Genomic DNA, 16181 nt, shown 5'->3' with positions numbered 1-16181 from the left:
TTAAATGATATATGGAGGGAAAGACACCCCCATAAAAGACAATTTACGTTTTATTCTAATCCCCACAAAATTTGGACAAGAATAGACATGGTATGGACATCAAAAATGGCCGCAGAACAAATAAGGGAAGTAGAGATAGATGTTAATACATGGGCCGACCACAACCCAATAGTGGTTTATATAAGAACGAATAATAAGCAGAATACTTGGTGGATGAATAGAAATATATTAAAAGATAAGAAATATAAGGATTGGATTGAAAAGGAATTAAAAATATTTCTTGAAATTAATAAAACCCCAGACACCACTCCACAGAATTTATGGGATACACTCAAAGCTTATATAAGAGGGTTAACAATATCCTATATAGCAAAATACAATAAGGAAAATAAACTAAAGTATGTACAATTAATAAATGAATTAAAACAACTGGAATTTGCATCGCAGCAACACACCAAGAATAGAGATTTTAAAACAGAAATAAATGTAACTAAACATAAAATTAGAATTATAGAACAAAATCAAATAACTGAAAAAATTAAAAGAGCAAAACAGCATTATTTTGAACATGCAAATAAACCGGGAAGATGGTTAGCATATAAACTTAGAAAGCAGAGTCAATCCAAATTGATAAAAAAATTAGAAGATAAAGATGGTACAATAAAATACGATACAGAAGGAAAGGCGGATATTGTCTATAATTTTTATAAAGATCTCTATGCCAAAGACAATGTTAGCGAAGATGAAGTTTTTAATTACTTACAGGCTTCAAAACTACCACAAATAACAGAAGACCAACAGACTATGTTGGATGGACCAATAACCATGGAAGAACTCCTAACTACAATTAAAAAACAGAAGAACAATAAGGCCACCGGCCCGGATGCTATACCGGCAGAATGGTATAAGATAGAAAACGAAATAGTAAGAAACCATATGTTAGAAACTTTTAATGTATGTAGACTTGAGGGTAAAATTCCGAAATCTTGGTCAGAATCGTTGACAACTTTAATACACAAACCCGGTACTGACCCAGTAAAAATCAAAAATTATAGACCCATATCGTTATTAAATGTAGATTATAAAATATTTATTGCCATTTATGCAGATAGACTTAAAAGAATTATAAATGGAATAATACATCAAGACCAAAATGGATTCCTACCAGGGCGACAAATTAAAAATAACCTGAGAACGGTAATAAACACATTAGAATATTATGAACAACATTCAGATAAGACAGCATCTTTAATGTTTTTAGATGCTCAAAAGGCCTTTGACAACGTTAACTGGACATTTATAAAAATGCAATTAAACAAAATGAGGTTTGGCCCAAAATTTGTTAATTTAATAGATACTATATATTCAAAACAAACGACTAAGATAATATTAAATAATAACCAACTACAAACACTTGATATAAATAAGGGAGTTCGTCAGGGATGTCCTATATCACCATTGCTATTTATTATGACACTTGAAACTTTATTAATTAAAATAAGAGCGGATTCTGATATAAAAGGTTTAACAATAGGAGACGAAACTTACAAACTTCAAGCTTTTGCAGATGACTTAACGTTTATAATTGAAGAACCGATAACAACAGTTCCTTCTTTATTACAAACTATCGAACAATTTGGAAATGTAGCAGGTTTAAAGATAAATAAAAGTAAAACTTCTTTCTTAACTAAAAATATGAATAAAATACAAGAAACTAAATTAGAAAATATTTCTGGAATAAAAACTGTAAAGAAAGTAAAATACTTAGGAATAAATTTAACAGCGAAAACAATAACATTAAAAAATGATAATTACATAAAATTACTAGCAGAAATTAAAAAAGATTTAGAAACGTGGAATAACCTGAAAATATCATTTTTAGGAAGAATTGCTACAATTAAGATGAATATTTTGCCTAAGGTTTTATTTCTCTTCCAGGTAATCCCAATAAATCCAGGAGGAAATTTTTTTAGAACCATGACAAATTTAGTTAAAAAATTTATATGGCAAGGGAAAAAAGCAAGGATAAAAATAAACTGTTTAGAAGACATTAAAGAAAGAGGAGGATTTGGTCTTCCAAATTGGAAATTATATTACCAGGCCGCCGCCTTAACATGGATTAAAGATTGGATAACTTTAGAGAACAAAAGAATATTAAATCTAGAAGGACATGATCTCATGTTGGGTTGGCATGCATTTATATGGTACGATAAGGAAAAAAACCACTCATACTTTAAAAGACACACATTAAGGAAGTACTTATTAGAGGTTTGGAAAGATATAAAGAAAAATCATTTCTTAAATGTTCCAGAATGGATAGCCCCCCTAGAAGCAATAACACATCCAAAGTCCATAAAAGACACGAAAATATTTTATAGATACAAAGAACTATTAAACGACCAGATGAAGTTAAAACCTAGGAATAAACTACAAGAAGAAGGAATAATAATAGACTGGTGGCACTATGCCCAGATTCGATCCAGATACCAGAAGGATAAAACTCTTTACATTTTTAATAAAAGTAAGAATTTGCTAAGTAATTTAATTATTACCAACTCACCAAAAATGATAGGGAAAATATATAAATTTCTTATCGCTCACAAAAATATAGAGCTGACTTTAAAAGATACTATGATAAGATGGTGCAGAAATATAGGTAAGGAAATAGATATAGACACCTGGGAAAAAGTTTGGATTAATAACTGGAAAATGACCAAGTCAGTTTCATTAAAAGAAAACCAAATTAAAATGTTTTATAGATGGCACCTCCCACCAAACAGGATAGCAAAAATGTTTCCAAAAACATCCCCACTATGTTGGAAATGTAAGAAAGATATAGGAACTTATTACCATCAATGGTGGACATGTGGTAAAGCTAAAACTTATTGGAAGATGATTGAGAAGATATTAAAAGAAATATTAAAGCATGATATAGATAACACCCTGGAATTTTACTTATTAGGAATTACTAATCAGACTTATAAGAAAGAAACTCTTTATTTAATCATACATATATTAACTGCGGCTAGAATAATATACGCGCAAAACTGGAAGGGGGAGGAAATCCCCAAGAAAGAAGAAGTTATAGCCAAAATATTAGATTGCGCCGAAATGGATATGATGACAAGACGATTAAACGATCAAGAAGATACTAAATTTTATGAAACATGGAATAATGTATATAGATGGTTAGATAAGAAAAAATAAGAGATAGATTTGTTTTTACTTAGGTAATAACAATATTACCATTAGTTCAAATGTATTTGTAGAGGATTTTGTTATAATAGTTTACTTATAAGTAACATATTAAGAATTTTGTTTTATTTGTTTAAATGTTTGATTAGATGAATATAGTACCTATAAACGATATATTAAGAATCTTTACTTATACCGTACTAACATTGCATTTAAGATTTGAAAACATATTAAGAATTTTGTTTTATTTGTTTAAATGTTTGATTAGTTAAATATAGTACCTATAAACAATATATTAAGAATTTTTACTTATACCGTACTAACATTGCATTCAAGATTTGAAAATTTTTTATCAGAACTTTTTAACATTTAACAAATGTTTGATTATGTATTCTTTTTTCTATTTGAATGTATACTTTCAAAAGAAGCGGGGAAATACATCCCCATTCTATGTTTAATGTCTGTAAGTCTGTATGTCTATTTTATGAAAAATAATTAAAAAATTAAAAAAAAAAAAAAAAAGAACAGTCGATTTTTCTAAAAATGTAAATATCAAATAACCTAGCTGTAACAAAAGACCATTCCAAATTTCTTTTCAAGTTACAATTTTGATGGCTACAATTAAAACCTAGTTAAAAATTTATATTATTCTTGATTTATTATAGGTGAACTAGGATGGGAATTGTACCACAAACGAGAAGATACTGCAGCTCTATATTCTATAATCATGGATGCTGGATGTGAAGAAGGAATTGACAACTTTGGAATATATGCAATGAATACATTACGTCTGGAAAAGGCTTTTCGTGCCTGGGGATTAGAGGTTGGAAACCATGTCTTTTGATGTGTGCGTGTGTGTACACGTATGCAAACACATGCATGCGTGTTGTCATGTCAGTTTTGTATGTAAAGGTTTTGGCCAAATACCAGGAGACTATAACAGAAAACTTTATTTTGTTATGTGGTAAGCAGCATCATGACAGGAGGCTGCGTGGCTCGTTGTGCCGGTGCCACCATGTGCGCAACAGCACAACGTGCTACACAGCCTGCTGTGAGCAGTGGCACCGATGTGACGAGCCATGCAGCATCCTGGCACGAGTGGTGGCAAAAAATCAAGAAGGCACACATAATAAAACTTAAACTTAAATTTTCTCCCTATATCCCACAAAGATACATAAAAAGAGAATCGTGTGAAATCTTTCTCCAGTGTGTTCTTTTGTGAGAATTGCAACAGCTATAAATGCAAAGATTGGTTGCCAAGTTTGGGGAAATTTTCAGCCATCATAAATTCTATTGATTGCTGCAGAAGGCAGTAAGCCAGAACTACATATTAATGTTGATTAGTGATGCTCTCTCCTTAAAGAAATTACACCTCACAATTTTCAAAACTCAAACAAGATTAAACAAGCAGTTGGGTGCTGCTTACCACTTAACAAAACAACGTTTCAAACATTTGTGAAACAAAGTAAGGATTGAAATCTAGGAAAAGTAGGTAAAAAGTAGTCATTAGGTACAATGTGGATACTCCATTTACTCCAAATCACCTTTCTCCTTCAACTTTATATAATTACGCAGCACTGATACTATAAAACGTATCTTTGAGGTGTGTGTTTTAACCGCAAGCCAACATATTGGGTTATGCAAGTGGTCTGGATTTTTAAGGACAATATTAACTACAGCACATCTGTCAGTAACTCTTAAATAAACTATGCCTTGGCACTCATGCAGCATAATTCCTTGCGTGTGTACACACACATACACACACACACGAGATATTGACATGCGTAATATCAATACATATGTACACTCAAAATTACTTTTTCCTCTTTAATCCAAATTGTTACACACTTAATATATAAAAAGTACTTCTGCAATACATAGAATTTTCTTCTGTAAAATACTACTCCTTTGGCTTCATAAGCAAATAGCACTTCTGGTTAGGAATGAAGTTGGTGAGGGAGAAGCTAATGATTTATCATCTTCTCGTTGTGCCATATCCATCATGTTGGTGATCCTATTTTTTTATCAACAGCCACATGAAAAAGTGCTGGAGTTTTGTCCAAACCAGTCCCTTAGATTTTGAAGCCTGATGTTCTTCTTCTGCCTGGGCCTTGTTTTCCTTCAGTCTTTCCCTGGAGGATGATTGATAAGCTGCAAAATATTTGTTGACTCAGAAAGTCACAAAGAAAAAATCTAGCATTTAAGACATAGGAGGAAGGGTGGAGAAAAGAGACTGTGTGCGTATGTGTATGTGTATATGTGTATACATACACATATATATCTTACATCCAGCTTCTTCAGCAAGTCGTTGAAAGGCACGAGTGCACCATGCCTCTGTGCATGGCTTTCATGGCTGTTTTTTCACCCTCCCAGGCTTCAGTGAGGCCTGTGCGCATGCACAGGGGCAGCGTGGGATGTGTGTGTGTGCATGCATGCTAGCATACATGTGAGGGGGAGGGAAGGGGTGTCGGCATGTGCAGGCATGCTAGCACACCTATACACACCCTTTTGGCATGCGAACCAAAAAAGGTTACCATTATTGGACTAGAATAATGACAATATGTACATATAGCCAATGAGCTGCATTGACTGTCTATTGGTCTCCGGTCACAATTGTGCTGGTTATGACCTATAAAACCCTACATGGCATAGGACCAGATTACCTACAGGAATGTCTTCTGCCTCATGTACCCCAGTGGCCGGTTAAGTCCCACAGAGTTGGCCTTCTCCAGGTCCCGTCGGCCAATGTTGTCTGGCGGAACCTAGGAGAAGAGCCTTCTCTGTGGCGGCTCCAGCCCTTTGGAATGAACTCCCTCCAGAGATATGTACCGCCCCCTCCCTCCTGATCTTTTGCAAAGTTTTGAAGGCTCATCTTTGCTGGCAGGCATGGGGGCGGTGAGTTTTGAGATCAATTCCGGCCGTAGCCATGAGTGATTGATTAGGCGAACATGGATTCTTGTGTTGGGATAAATTTTTACTATTAAATTTCTATACATGTTGTATGCCACCCTGAGTCATCTAAGATGGGCAGCATAGAAATCTAAATAATAATAATAATAATAATAATAATAATAATAATAATAATAATAATATGTATGTGTGTGTTTTCTGTGAACAGCACCAGGAATTTCTGTTTTATATTACCGTACTTTATTCTAGTCTAAAATAAGATAATCAATCTAGCTAATTAGTGGTGTGAGCCTTCTACTGAGTAATCAACCCCTGAATAGTAATTCTCCAATGTCTAGAGAGCCAAGATGTAACTTAGAACATCAGAAATCCAGACAGAATTTGTAACATATATTTATCTAATTCTGTAGCTATACATGAAAAACATTTAGGTTTGATCATTTGCATCCCTAGCTAGACCTGCAGAAAAGTTCCTTTTCATAGTCTTAGAAGGAGCTGCTTTTCACATAGAAATAACTTTCACTGGCCTAATTGAGTAACGGTAATTTGATGGGTTTCCTGATTTGTCTTGCTTTAAAAAATGTGCCTTCATCATTATGATCCTGTGTCATTTATGCACTTCTGATTTTGTAATGGACAGTGAAGCTTATAATTTTATTTGTAATGGGAATAGTATAAGATCAGTATATACATTTTATTAAAACCTATGCTAATTGAATAATAGTAAGTATTTTATTAACATAAAATATAGGTTTCATTTGTTGGACGTTAAAAAATGAGAAAAGGTATGCCACCTAGTGGTTTTTTATTGCATCTTTCTTTTTCAACAGATGAATTGCGATACCAATCCACTGGAAGCTGGACTGCAATATTTTATCAAAATAAATAAGGTGGGTTTATTCATTTTTCTACTACACTTTGATTATTATTCTTTCTTCCTCTGTTTGCAAATAGTATATTTGAAGCTGCAAAACACCATTAGATAATTATACACTTCCACAGTGTTGTACATACTCCTGGTCAGTTGGAGGATGATGATGAACTTGAGGACTCTGATACAGATAGTGTTTATGAATTAGTGGTAGGCCCGGGGTTACAGGTAGTAGAACAGGTGGGAGGCCAGCCACAGAATGTTGCTATGAGTCCAGAATCTAGCGAGGAAGAATCAGACGTTTGCTGGGTCAATCCTAAATTCAGGAGGGTCCAAAACCGTAAGGAACAGGTGTTTGGAAGAAGATATTAAGGGGAGGAATGGTTTAAATACTGGAGTCATGTATTTGGTACGTCAGGGGGTCAGTGGGGAAGAAGGGTGGAGTTTCAATGTTGTAGGGCTAAAATGAAAGGTGTTTCCGTTCAGCTCCCAAGCAAGCAAATTCATTCTGTGTTATTTTACAGTCATTTCTGCTGTTTTTGAATCATGCTGTGAGTACATAAATCTTGTTAAACAGAGGAGGCTGGGAGGAATGCATGAGGAATGCAATTAAGAAAGAGGAAGAGGAATGTGCTAGTATGAACTGTATTTTGAATATGGAAGGAAAGAGAATAAAGATGGAGTTTCTTTGTTTATGAAATACTGCATTTAGTAAGAGTTATTTGTAATAGCTAAAATTCTACCAGAAACCAGAACAAGCAGTAATGTACCTTAGTGTATGTACTCCCTTCTATCTCGTTTCCTAATCCATGCTGCTATTTTGGTAGATAAACTATAATGTGATCTACTAATTAATTTCATTTTTTGGCTCTTTCCAAAAGCAATTCGTTTATACAGTTCTAACTTAGTTGAAATAAAAGTAGTTGCACACACCTCAGTTTTACTATAGATTAATTATGCATAATAATTATTATTTATGCATAATTATCAGGCTATTAATATGGTGACCAAATCATGGGTTGTTTGAAATTTTTTACAATTTGCAAACATTTTTATTTAGTTAATGGGTGCACTTAAACTGGAACTTGCTATGTAAGATGCATTTAAAATTTACAACATCAAACTTTCTGTTATGTTCAAGTTAGAAGTTTACAGTTTTACCAGAAAAGCTGGTTTAGTCTTCTTAGAGAATAATATTTTTTTTCCTAGCACTCCTCATTTTTAGATCATCTTTCCTTTTGGGTGTTTCTTTGTGTATAAACATACTTTGGTGCTATTAAAACAGTCCATGGTCATATGATTAGTCCTCATTTAACCACAGCTGGGGCTGCTGGAACTGGATTGCTAAGCAGCCTGGTCATATGATGCAGAGGTAGGTTCTAACTTACCTAGCTGCTGGTCTGCTTCTTCCTGCGCCGCGAGGACATGCCTCATGGGCACATGTAATGCACATGACAAAAGATTCAAAAAAATTATCCCCTGCCCCCCCAAAAACCAAAACAAAATGGCGACTGCATGCACAGTGCCGGAAACTTGGCTTCTGCACATGCTCAGAAACAAAACAAATCATTTTTTTTTAAAAAAAGATGGCGGCACCCACGGACCAGCACTGACTGAACCAGTTCCATGACATCATCATGACATCACCAGCGGGTCACTATCGGTTCAGGCAAACCGGTCTGAGCTGGGAAGAACCTACCTCTGATGTGATGTCACACTTTACAGCCATATTGTATAGCAAAGGCAATTTTGTAATCAGTATGTAACCAGCTAACAATATGATTATGACCTTTTTTTAGTTCATTAACTATTTTATTGTAAAAAGGAGAAACAATTTCAAAATATTTTCTTGACTGTATTTTTAGGAAAGTACATTTGGCACAAGTGTTTCGGACATGAATCAGTGAAATATTTTTTGCCTTTGGGGTAAATTGTCATATCTTTGTTTAACTATGAAAGGAATTTTACTTTAGAAGGCTGTCTTACAATTACTCAAGAACAGCCAATGAAGAATAATTAATTTGAAAGTACTGCACAAGTATGGTCTCCTGTGTATTTTAAGGTGGTGGTTAAAGCAGTTTGCACCAGATGCTGTGCTTTTATATGTAGCTGAGTAGTTTTGTGTGTATAATTTGGATTTATTCCAGCATTCACAAGTGATTTAGCAAATAAATCATGCTATTAAAAGATTACACATACCTTTTGACAGCTTTCTGCACACTAAAATAGAGAGGTTTTTTTATTGCCCTTAATTGCCTCCTTTTATGTTCCTCACCAAATAAAATAATAATATTATAATCTGGGAGTTACTGCCATATTCCATGCTATTTTGGGTAGTTAAATTTTTGTAATTTCTACAGCTACTGAGTCTGGGTTAGTCCTTGTGATCTTTGGGGATTATCTTTGAGAAAGCACCATAGAGTATTTTATCACAAAAATATATTATAACAAAAGAAACAAGACTGAAATAGAAATAGAATAACAGAGTTGGAAGGGTCCTTAGAGGTCTTCTAGTCCAACCCCCTGTTTATTCAGGAAATCCTGCAGCACTTCAGACAAATGGTTATTCAACATCTTAAAATTTCTATTGTTGGAGCATTCACAACTCCTGGAGGCAAGTTATTCAATTGATTAATTGTTCTGTCAGGAAATTTCTTCTAGGTTATTTCTCTCAATTAGTTTCCATCCATTGCTTCTTGTCCTGCCTTCAGGTGCTTTGGAGAATAGCTTGACTCCCTCTTCTTTGTGGCAACCCCTGAAATATTGAAACACTACTATCAATATCATAAACATGCTATCATTTACTCCTAGTCCTTCTTTTGGTTAAACTAGATTTTATTGTTTTCATTTCTTATGGTTTGCTCTCATTTTTTAAAAAATATTTCCCTTCTCTTATGGTTTGCTCTCATTTAAAAAAAAAACCTTTCTCTTTTTTGGTCTGGAATATTTATAAAAACTAGCTGATTCTTGGATTACATATTACATTATTGGATTACATTATTGTCACTGTTCTCTTTATTTTTATTTATTTATTATTAGAGTTGAAAGGGACCTTACAGGTCATCAAGTTCAACCCCCTGCCTGAGCAGGAAATCCTACAGCACCCCAGTCAAATGGCAGTCCAATCTCCTCTTGAAAATGTCCAAAGTTGTGGAGTCCACAACCTCCACTGGCAGGCCGTTCCACTGGTTGATCGCTCTCACTGTCAGGAAATTCTTTCTTATCTCCAGGTTGAATCTTTCCTTGGTTAGTTTCCAACCGTTGTTCCTCGTCCGGCCCTCTGGTGCCCTGGAAAACAGTGTGTCCCCCTCCTCTCTGTGGCAACCCCTTAAGTACCTGTATACAGCTATCATGTCCCCCCTAGCCCTTCTTTTTACTAGACTATCCATGCCCAGTTCCAGCAACCTTTCCTCGTATGACCTGGTCTCTAGTACCCTTATCATTTTAGTTGCTCTTTTCTGCACCCCCTCTAGAGTCTCTATATCTTTTTTGAAGTGTGGTAACCAGAACTGGATGCAATATTCCAGGTGTGGTCTGACCAAGGCCTTATAGAGTGGTATTATTACCTCTCTGGTCTTGGAGTGTATCCCCCTGTTCATGCAGCTTAGGATTGTGTTGGCTTTTTTAGCCGCTGCTGCACATTGCTGGCCCATGTTTAGCTGGTTATCCACTAAGACTCCAAGATCCCTTTCACAGTCACTCATGGTGAGTGTGGTTTCGCCTAATTTGTATGCATGTTTTGGGGGGGGGGGGGGGGTTTGGCAGGATTTTACTCTTCTGTACATTGAACTTCATTTTGTTCGTTTCGGCCCACTGTACAAGTCTGTCTAGATCTTTCTGAATTCTTTAGCTGCAGGGGTCATGATTTTTCATACCATAGCCCTCACTTCTGACTAATACAGATAAAAGTTCAAATAAATGGGAGGGATAATGGAATGAATTATATCAGTACAGTATTCACAATATTTCATATTATGTTCCTATGGAAAGGAAAGGGAGTCATAGACAGGTTTTCCTCCTCCCTTTTTCCTCTGACCCCTTGCTGAGGAGGTACAAACATTTTTTTTTCCATTGGGGAAAAATAACGGGTTGAAAAACTGCTTGTCTGAATGGGTTGCTTAATCTGCTACAAGGTTTTCTCCGCTATGTTAAATATATAATTGCTTCATAATGACAATCTGGCACAGGCACTTGTTTGAAATGCAAATTGCAGTTCTGGAGGCAGGAGCATATAAACATCGCAGTCCAGTAACTGGTGGAAGTGCCATTTCTTGATAAAATTATTCCTGTTGAACTCGCTATTCCATAAAAAAGGGAATGGGTAAGAATAAGAAACTAATTAAATGCTTCTGGGAAGCCTTCCAATTGCTCTGTGTTCCAGTAACTATTCAGAACCATCGAAGCTTCACTTCGCAATCAAGCTTCCAACTATAGACCAGCTTGTGTGTGATAGAACTATTGATTAATCTTTATGGCTTTCTGACCCACAGCTAGGAAGACTCAAGATCCAGTTTCAAACACGATGTTTAGTCTGTTTAGTCCAAAGATGGAAGGTTCCTTGCACCAGGAGGCCAAGCACCAACAGTCATTTAATTTTGCTTTAGCCTGAGCATGTTCTTCTCCATCAAAACCTCTAGGCATTGGACATCCCCCAATCATCCTGGCTCTGCAAACAAGCACCACCACTGCTGGTGCTCCACATTGTGTCCAGATCTGAAACCTGACTAAAATTTCCAATTAATTCTTAAAAACCTGCATCTACAGTAGAACCCAATCAGAATCTACTAATCGCTTACTATCTTTTTTCCCCAGCCCGCAGACTTCATAGGAAAGCAAGCACTGAAGCAGATTAAAGAAAAGGGGCTTGAACGAAAACTTGTGTGTCTCATCTTGAAAACAGATAATGTGGATCCTGAAGGAAATGAAAGTGTCTGGTATAATAACAAGGTAAGCAGATTTTAGTTCAAATAATTCAATAATATTTTTCTGGAACCTCCTTTGCATTTACTTCATTTTTAAAAAAATGGCTATCATTTTCAGTAGATTTAGTTGCAGAAGCTAATGTGCCTTTCAGAAAGTAGAGCTTGTATATGTGGGTGCATGTGCCAAATTGGATTTATTTGATGGCCATATCAGCATTATAGTTCTCCTACATGGGTCGGCCAAGAGGGGGGCAAGAGGGGAGACAGCCTGGATGGCTTCCTGCATCATTTCCTTGGCCAAAATGGGGTGCATGAGCTCCCATGCCCTGTTTTGGCATCCAGAGGCATTGTGGGTGGGTCCTTTGCTATTTCAAGGCTAGCCCTGTGGGCCAGATCTATCTAAACACCCGGAGATTCTTGAGTTTGACACTCCTGATGTATACTGTACTTCCTGCAATACATATTTGCATACATACTTGCTGTAAATCAGCATTCTTCAGTCGGACCACTCCCACTTCAGTTGGGATTGTAGCATTTACAGAGGTTAAACAATATTTAGCCTCTAGTAGATTTTTTTGTCAAGCATTAAACTGCAATATCTTCCCCTGTTGGATGAAGATGGTCCATTGAAACAGAATTATATCATCTAAGAAGCAATATAATCTCAGTATTTTGCCACTGTTTTAAACTAATACAATCACATATTTGATTTTATTGCATAGTACATGTGTTAGTTAAATATTTAGGAACACAAATTGCATTAACTGTGTATTTTATACTGTAAATCGATAAGTGATAAATTTTAATTTTTCAGGTTATTGGCAACACCACATCTGGATGTTACAGCTATAGTACTCAGCAAAGTCTGGCTTTTGCATATGTCCCTGTGGAACTCAGTAAAGTTGGACAGAAGCTGGAGATTGAGTTGCTAGGCAAAAATTACCCGGCAACTGTTGTTCAAGAACCACTAGTAATGACTGAACCAACAAGAACACGACTTCAGAAGAAAAGTGGAAGTTCTAAAGTATAAATAAAGGATTACATAATTGTCATGATGGACAACTGAGATGGGATTAACTTGATTTGAAATATTGCTACATTTGAAATCCCACGTGACTTGAATTGCATAAAATAGAAAATATGAAAGAGCTTGTCTAGAGGAAAAAGATATGTTGTGAATATTTGCATTTCATTTGGGGGGAAATATAACAACGACAATAATAATCATCCATAAGGAAATATTCAACAGAAAGAAATCATGTTTACATACTGTAATGATTAGTAGGCTCCTTCAAACTGATTGTGGGAACAGTGATTTTATCTGTATGTCTATATCCAAATTACCTATACCTTTATTGTGTTAAGTGTTTGATTATCTGCCAGAAATATAATAGCTCATTTCTAAATCATTGATGAGCAATTCTGATCTTAGGTGGAAATTACAGTCCATTGATATCTTTAAAAATCAAGGAGAAAAGAAAGGGAGAAGAAATACAACTTGCAAAACAGTATAGTAAAAAGAAAACAAGGGTTTGTGTTCTTTTGTAAAGCTACTGTTTTTGTATTGCTGGAACAAAATATTAGGTTACAGGTAGTCCTTGAGCTATGTCCATATGTTTAGCAGCTATTCCAAGTCACAATGGTGCAGAAAAAAGTGATTTAACAACTGTCACAGTGTCCTCACGGTCATCTGATTGCAACTTAGGCCCCGGGAAACCAGAATATAATTATTTTATGATTTGCTGAATGACCTGGTGATTCACTTAACAACGATGGCAAAAAAAGTTGTAAAATTGTGTGCAATCTTACGTTTACTTCAGTCTGATTTGTGGTTGTAATTCGAGGACTTTTTTCCTACAATAACAAACAGATAAATATTCTACCTGTTTTGAAAATATACAATTTCTTGATGGGATGGGGCAAGAGCAATGAAGAAGATAGTAGTTTCTGCATTTCCCATCTGTTGAAAGAATTTCAGTTTGAAAGAACTTCATGAGTGCTTCTATGCGCTACCTTAGCTTTAAGAGGTGGTCAACTCCTTGTAAACAATTCTTACAGTAACAAAGTAGCAGAAAAGTGGATTTTATTGTTTTTATTTATGCTTGGAATGTTTTATATTAGTAGAAAAGGTTGTTGCATTAAAGTAACAGAATAGAAAGAAAAAAACCTTTTTGGACAACAAAAGATTGTTGTTTGAATGCTGGGGAAATGTGAATACCGCCATCTAGATATACTATAAAAATAAGTAACAAAAGCACATCAAATAAATTTAAACATAATTTTTCTTTTATGCTCTTCTCCTGTGAAGCACCTGAAGCAATTTAAAATTAATCATGTAAATAATGTCCATATTTGGTTAAATCTGAAAAGAGGAAATTTCAGCAAAAGTTTGTAAAGCAGAAAATTAATTGTGTGACTATTAAGAATATTCTATTAGGACTACAAGTAGCTAAAATGGCATTTGGAACTGGACTTCCTGTACTAAGCAAAGTGATCATATAACATGAAGTTATTGTGAAAAGAAAGTATGTAACCCAATCATGCATTAAGAGGTTTGTAGCTTAGAAAATTAACAGCCTTTTTCACACAAGGTTTCCTACTTCCACCCTTTTTAAAAGAGTATATATATTACGTAGGAGATCATTTATGTAGCATGAAATATTTTGCTACTGTTTTCCTTTAAATGTCTATAAAGTTGGATTAATAAATCTATCATGTAACCAACTTCTTGTTTTATGCTACTAAACAATTCTGTTCTCTTTGAAAATTCAGTTATGGTACCCCAAAAAGGTATACCAAAAGATTGTTGTAAGAGTCCATGAATTTTTCTGTCAATAAATAAAATATCCTTTACAGGTGCAAAACATGTATTAATATCAAGTGCTGGATAAAACTAATATCCCTTTATTATATTATCTACTGTATCATATAGAAAAGTGATGAAGCACTGAGGGCAAACATGCATCAATTCCAAAAATCAAATATATTTTAGTCTGATTGAGCATGACTATTTCTAATGTAATTTTTCTTATTTTCTAGTTATCAAGAGAAAAACTTAGCTTCTAACAATCCTCTAGCTTGTTGGAAGTTGTAGTCTAATATACAGTATTTGACAGATAATGGGCAAAGCTATACTGTACATGGAATTCACTATATGCATATTTTCCATGATAGATTGCAAATCCATTAAGGTGGCTTTATTTGATACTAACCCATAACGTTTCTATAAGCAATGCACAACTTAATATAAACAAAATACATACTGTGGGACCACAAGTATTCACAAGTTGGGCTGCAGTACCCACAATGAGGCTTGTATGAGTGGGGCCAGTTAATTGCCCAGTTACAATTAACCACAGCCAGATAGTGGCCCATGGCCTGCAAGTTGGGGACCCTATTAGAGACAGTTTTCTCACATTTTGTATTTTATTGTTTTCTAAGTGGATATTCAGCATGATATATCAATATGCACTAAATGATTAGCAGTCTTGATTATTCAAACTGTATTTCTATAAGCCTAGCATCAGTTTCTTTACTGTACTCAGGGTTTAGATACAGTATATCAATTTTTTTGGACGCTTCTATTTATTTTAGCAATTTTTATCTAAATGATCTTTTAAAACATTAGTGCAAACTTAGTTTTGAATAGTATAATAATGTGCATAGCATTACTGTACTACCTATCAGTGAAAAATCCATTTGTTAAAAAGTTAAAAAGTACATTCCTATACTTTTAAGTGATGTGAATCTAATTCAATCTAATACAAAAATCAGATTATTCTTAAAGATGACATTATTGCAATATACATACATACATACATATATACCAGTGGTGAAATCTACTTATCTTCCCTACCAGTTCAGAAGTGCACGCTTTGTGCGCTTTGTCATTGGCACACCTGCGCATACGCAGAATGTGCATGTGCAGAGTGTTTTTTAAAAAGATAATGGCGATGTCCAGGTAGGTGGGCGGAGTCTTGCGCTGCCATCGTTACCAATTCTCCAAATCACCAACAGCCACCATTACCGGTACACCTATACCAGGTCAAACCAGTAGCATTTCACTGGATACGTACATACATACAATATATACACATAAGTGTTCGTACATATTAATATGTATATGTATAGTATAAGGTGGTAAACTTTCTCTGCACTGAGTGCCTGAACTGGAACACATGTGCATGTGCACATACGAGAGTGCCAGTAACCTGAAGACCACTTGGACGGTGTGCACATGCCTGTTTTTTGGCCATTTTGGGGGCATTTTTCAGTCAGTTTTC

At 35.1% G+C, this 16181-nt stretch overlaps 1 protein-coding gene across 1 annotated transcript in view; it reads left to right on the top strand.

Moving 5' to 3' along the window:
* DMGDH (dimethylglycine dehydrogenase) overlaps positions 1–14762 on the top strand; it is a 44654-nt gene extending 29892 nt beyond the window's left edge. Inside the window, exons 13-16 of the mRNA XM_070743224.1 lie at positions 3861–4018; positions 6936–6995; positions 11789–11923; positions 12713–14762. Of these exons, the coding sequence (XP_070599325.1) occupies positions 3861–4018; positions 6936–6995; positions 11789–11923; positions 12713–12928 (569 nt within the window). The 3' untranslated portion in view covers positions 12929–14762. The remainder of the gene's footprint in view (positions 1–3860; positions 4019–6935; positions 6996–11788; positions 11924–12712) is intronic.
* The last annotated feature ends 1419 nt before the right edge of the window (positions 14763–16181 follow it).

This window comes from Erythrolamprus reginae, chromosome 2 (assembly GCF_031021105.1).
Source record: "Erythrolamprus reginae isolate rEryReg1 chromosome 2, rEryReg1.hap1, whole genome shotgun sequence".
Taxonomy (NCBI): domain Eukaryota; kingdom Metazoa; phylum Chordata; class Lepidosauria; order Squamata; family Dipsadidae; genus Erythrolamprus; species Erythrolamprus reginae.
Note: the sequence above shows the minus strand (reverse complement) of the source record. Positions and strands in the feature narration are given on the sequence as shown.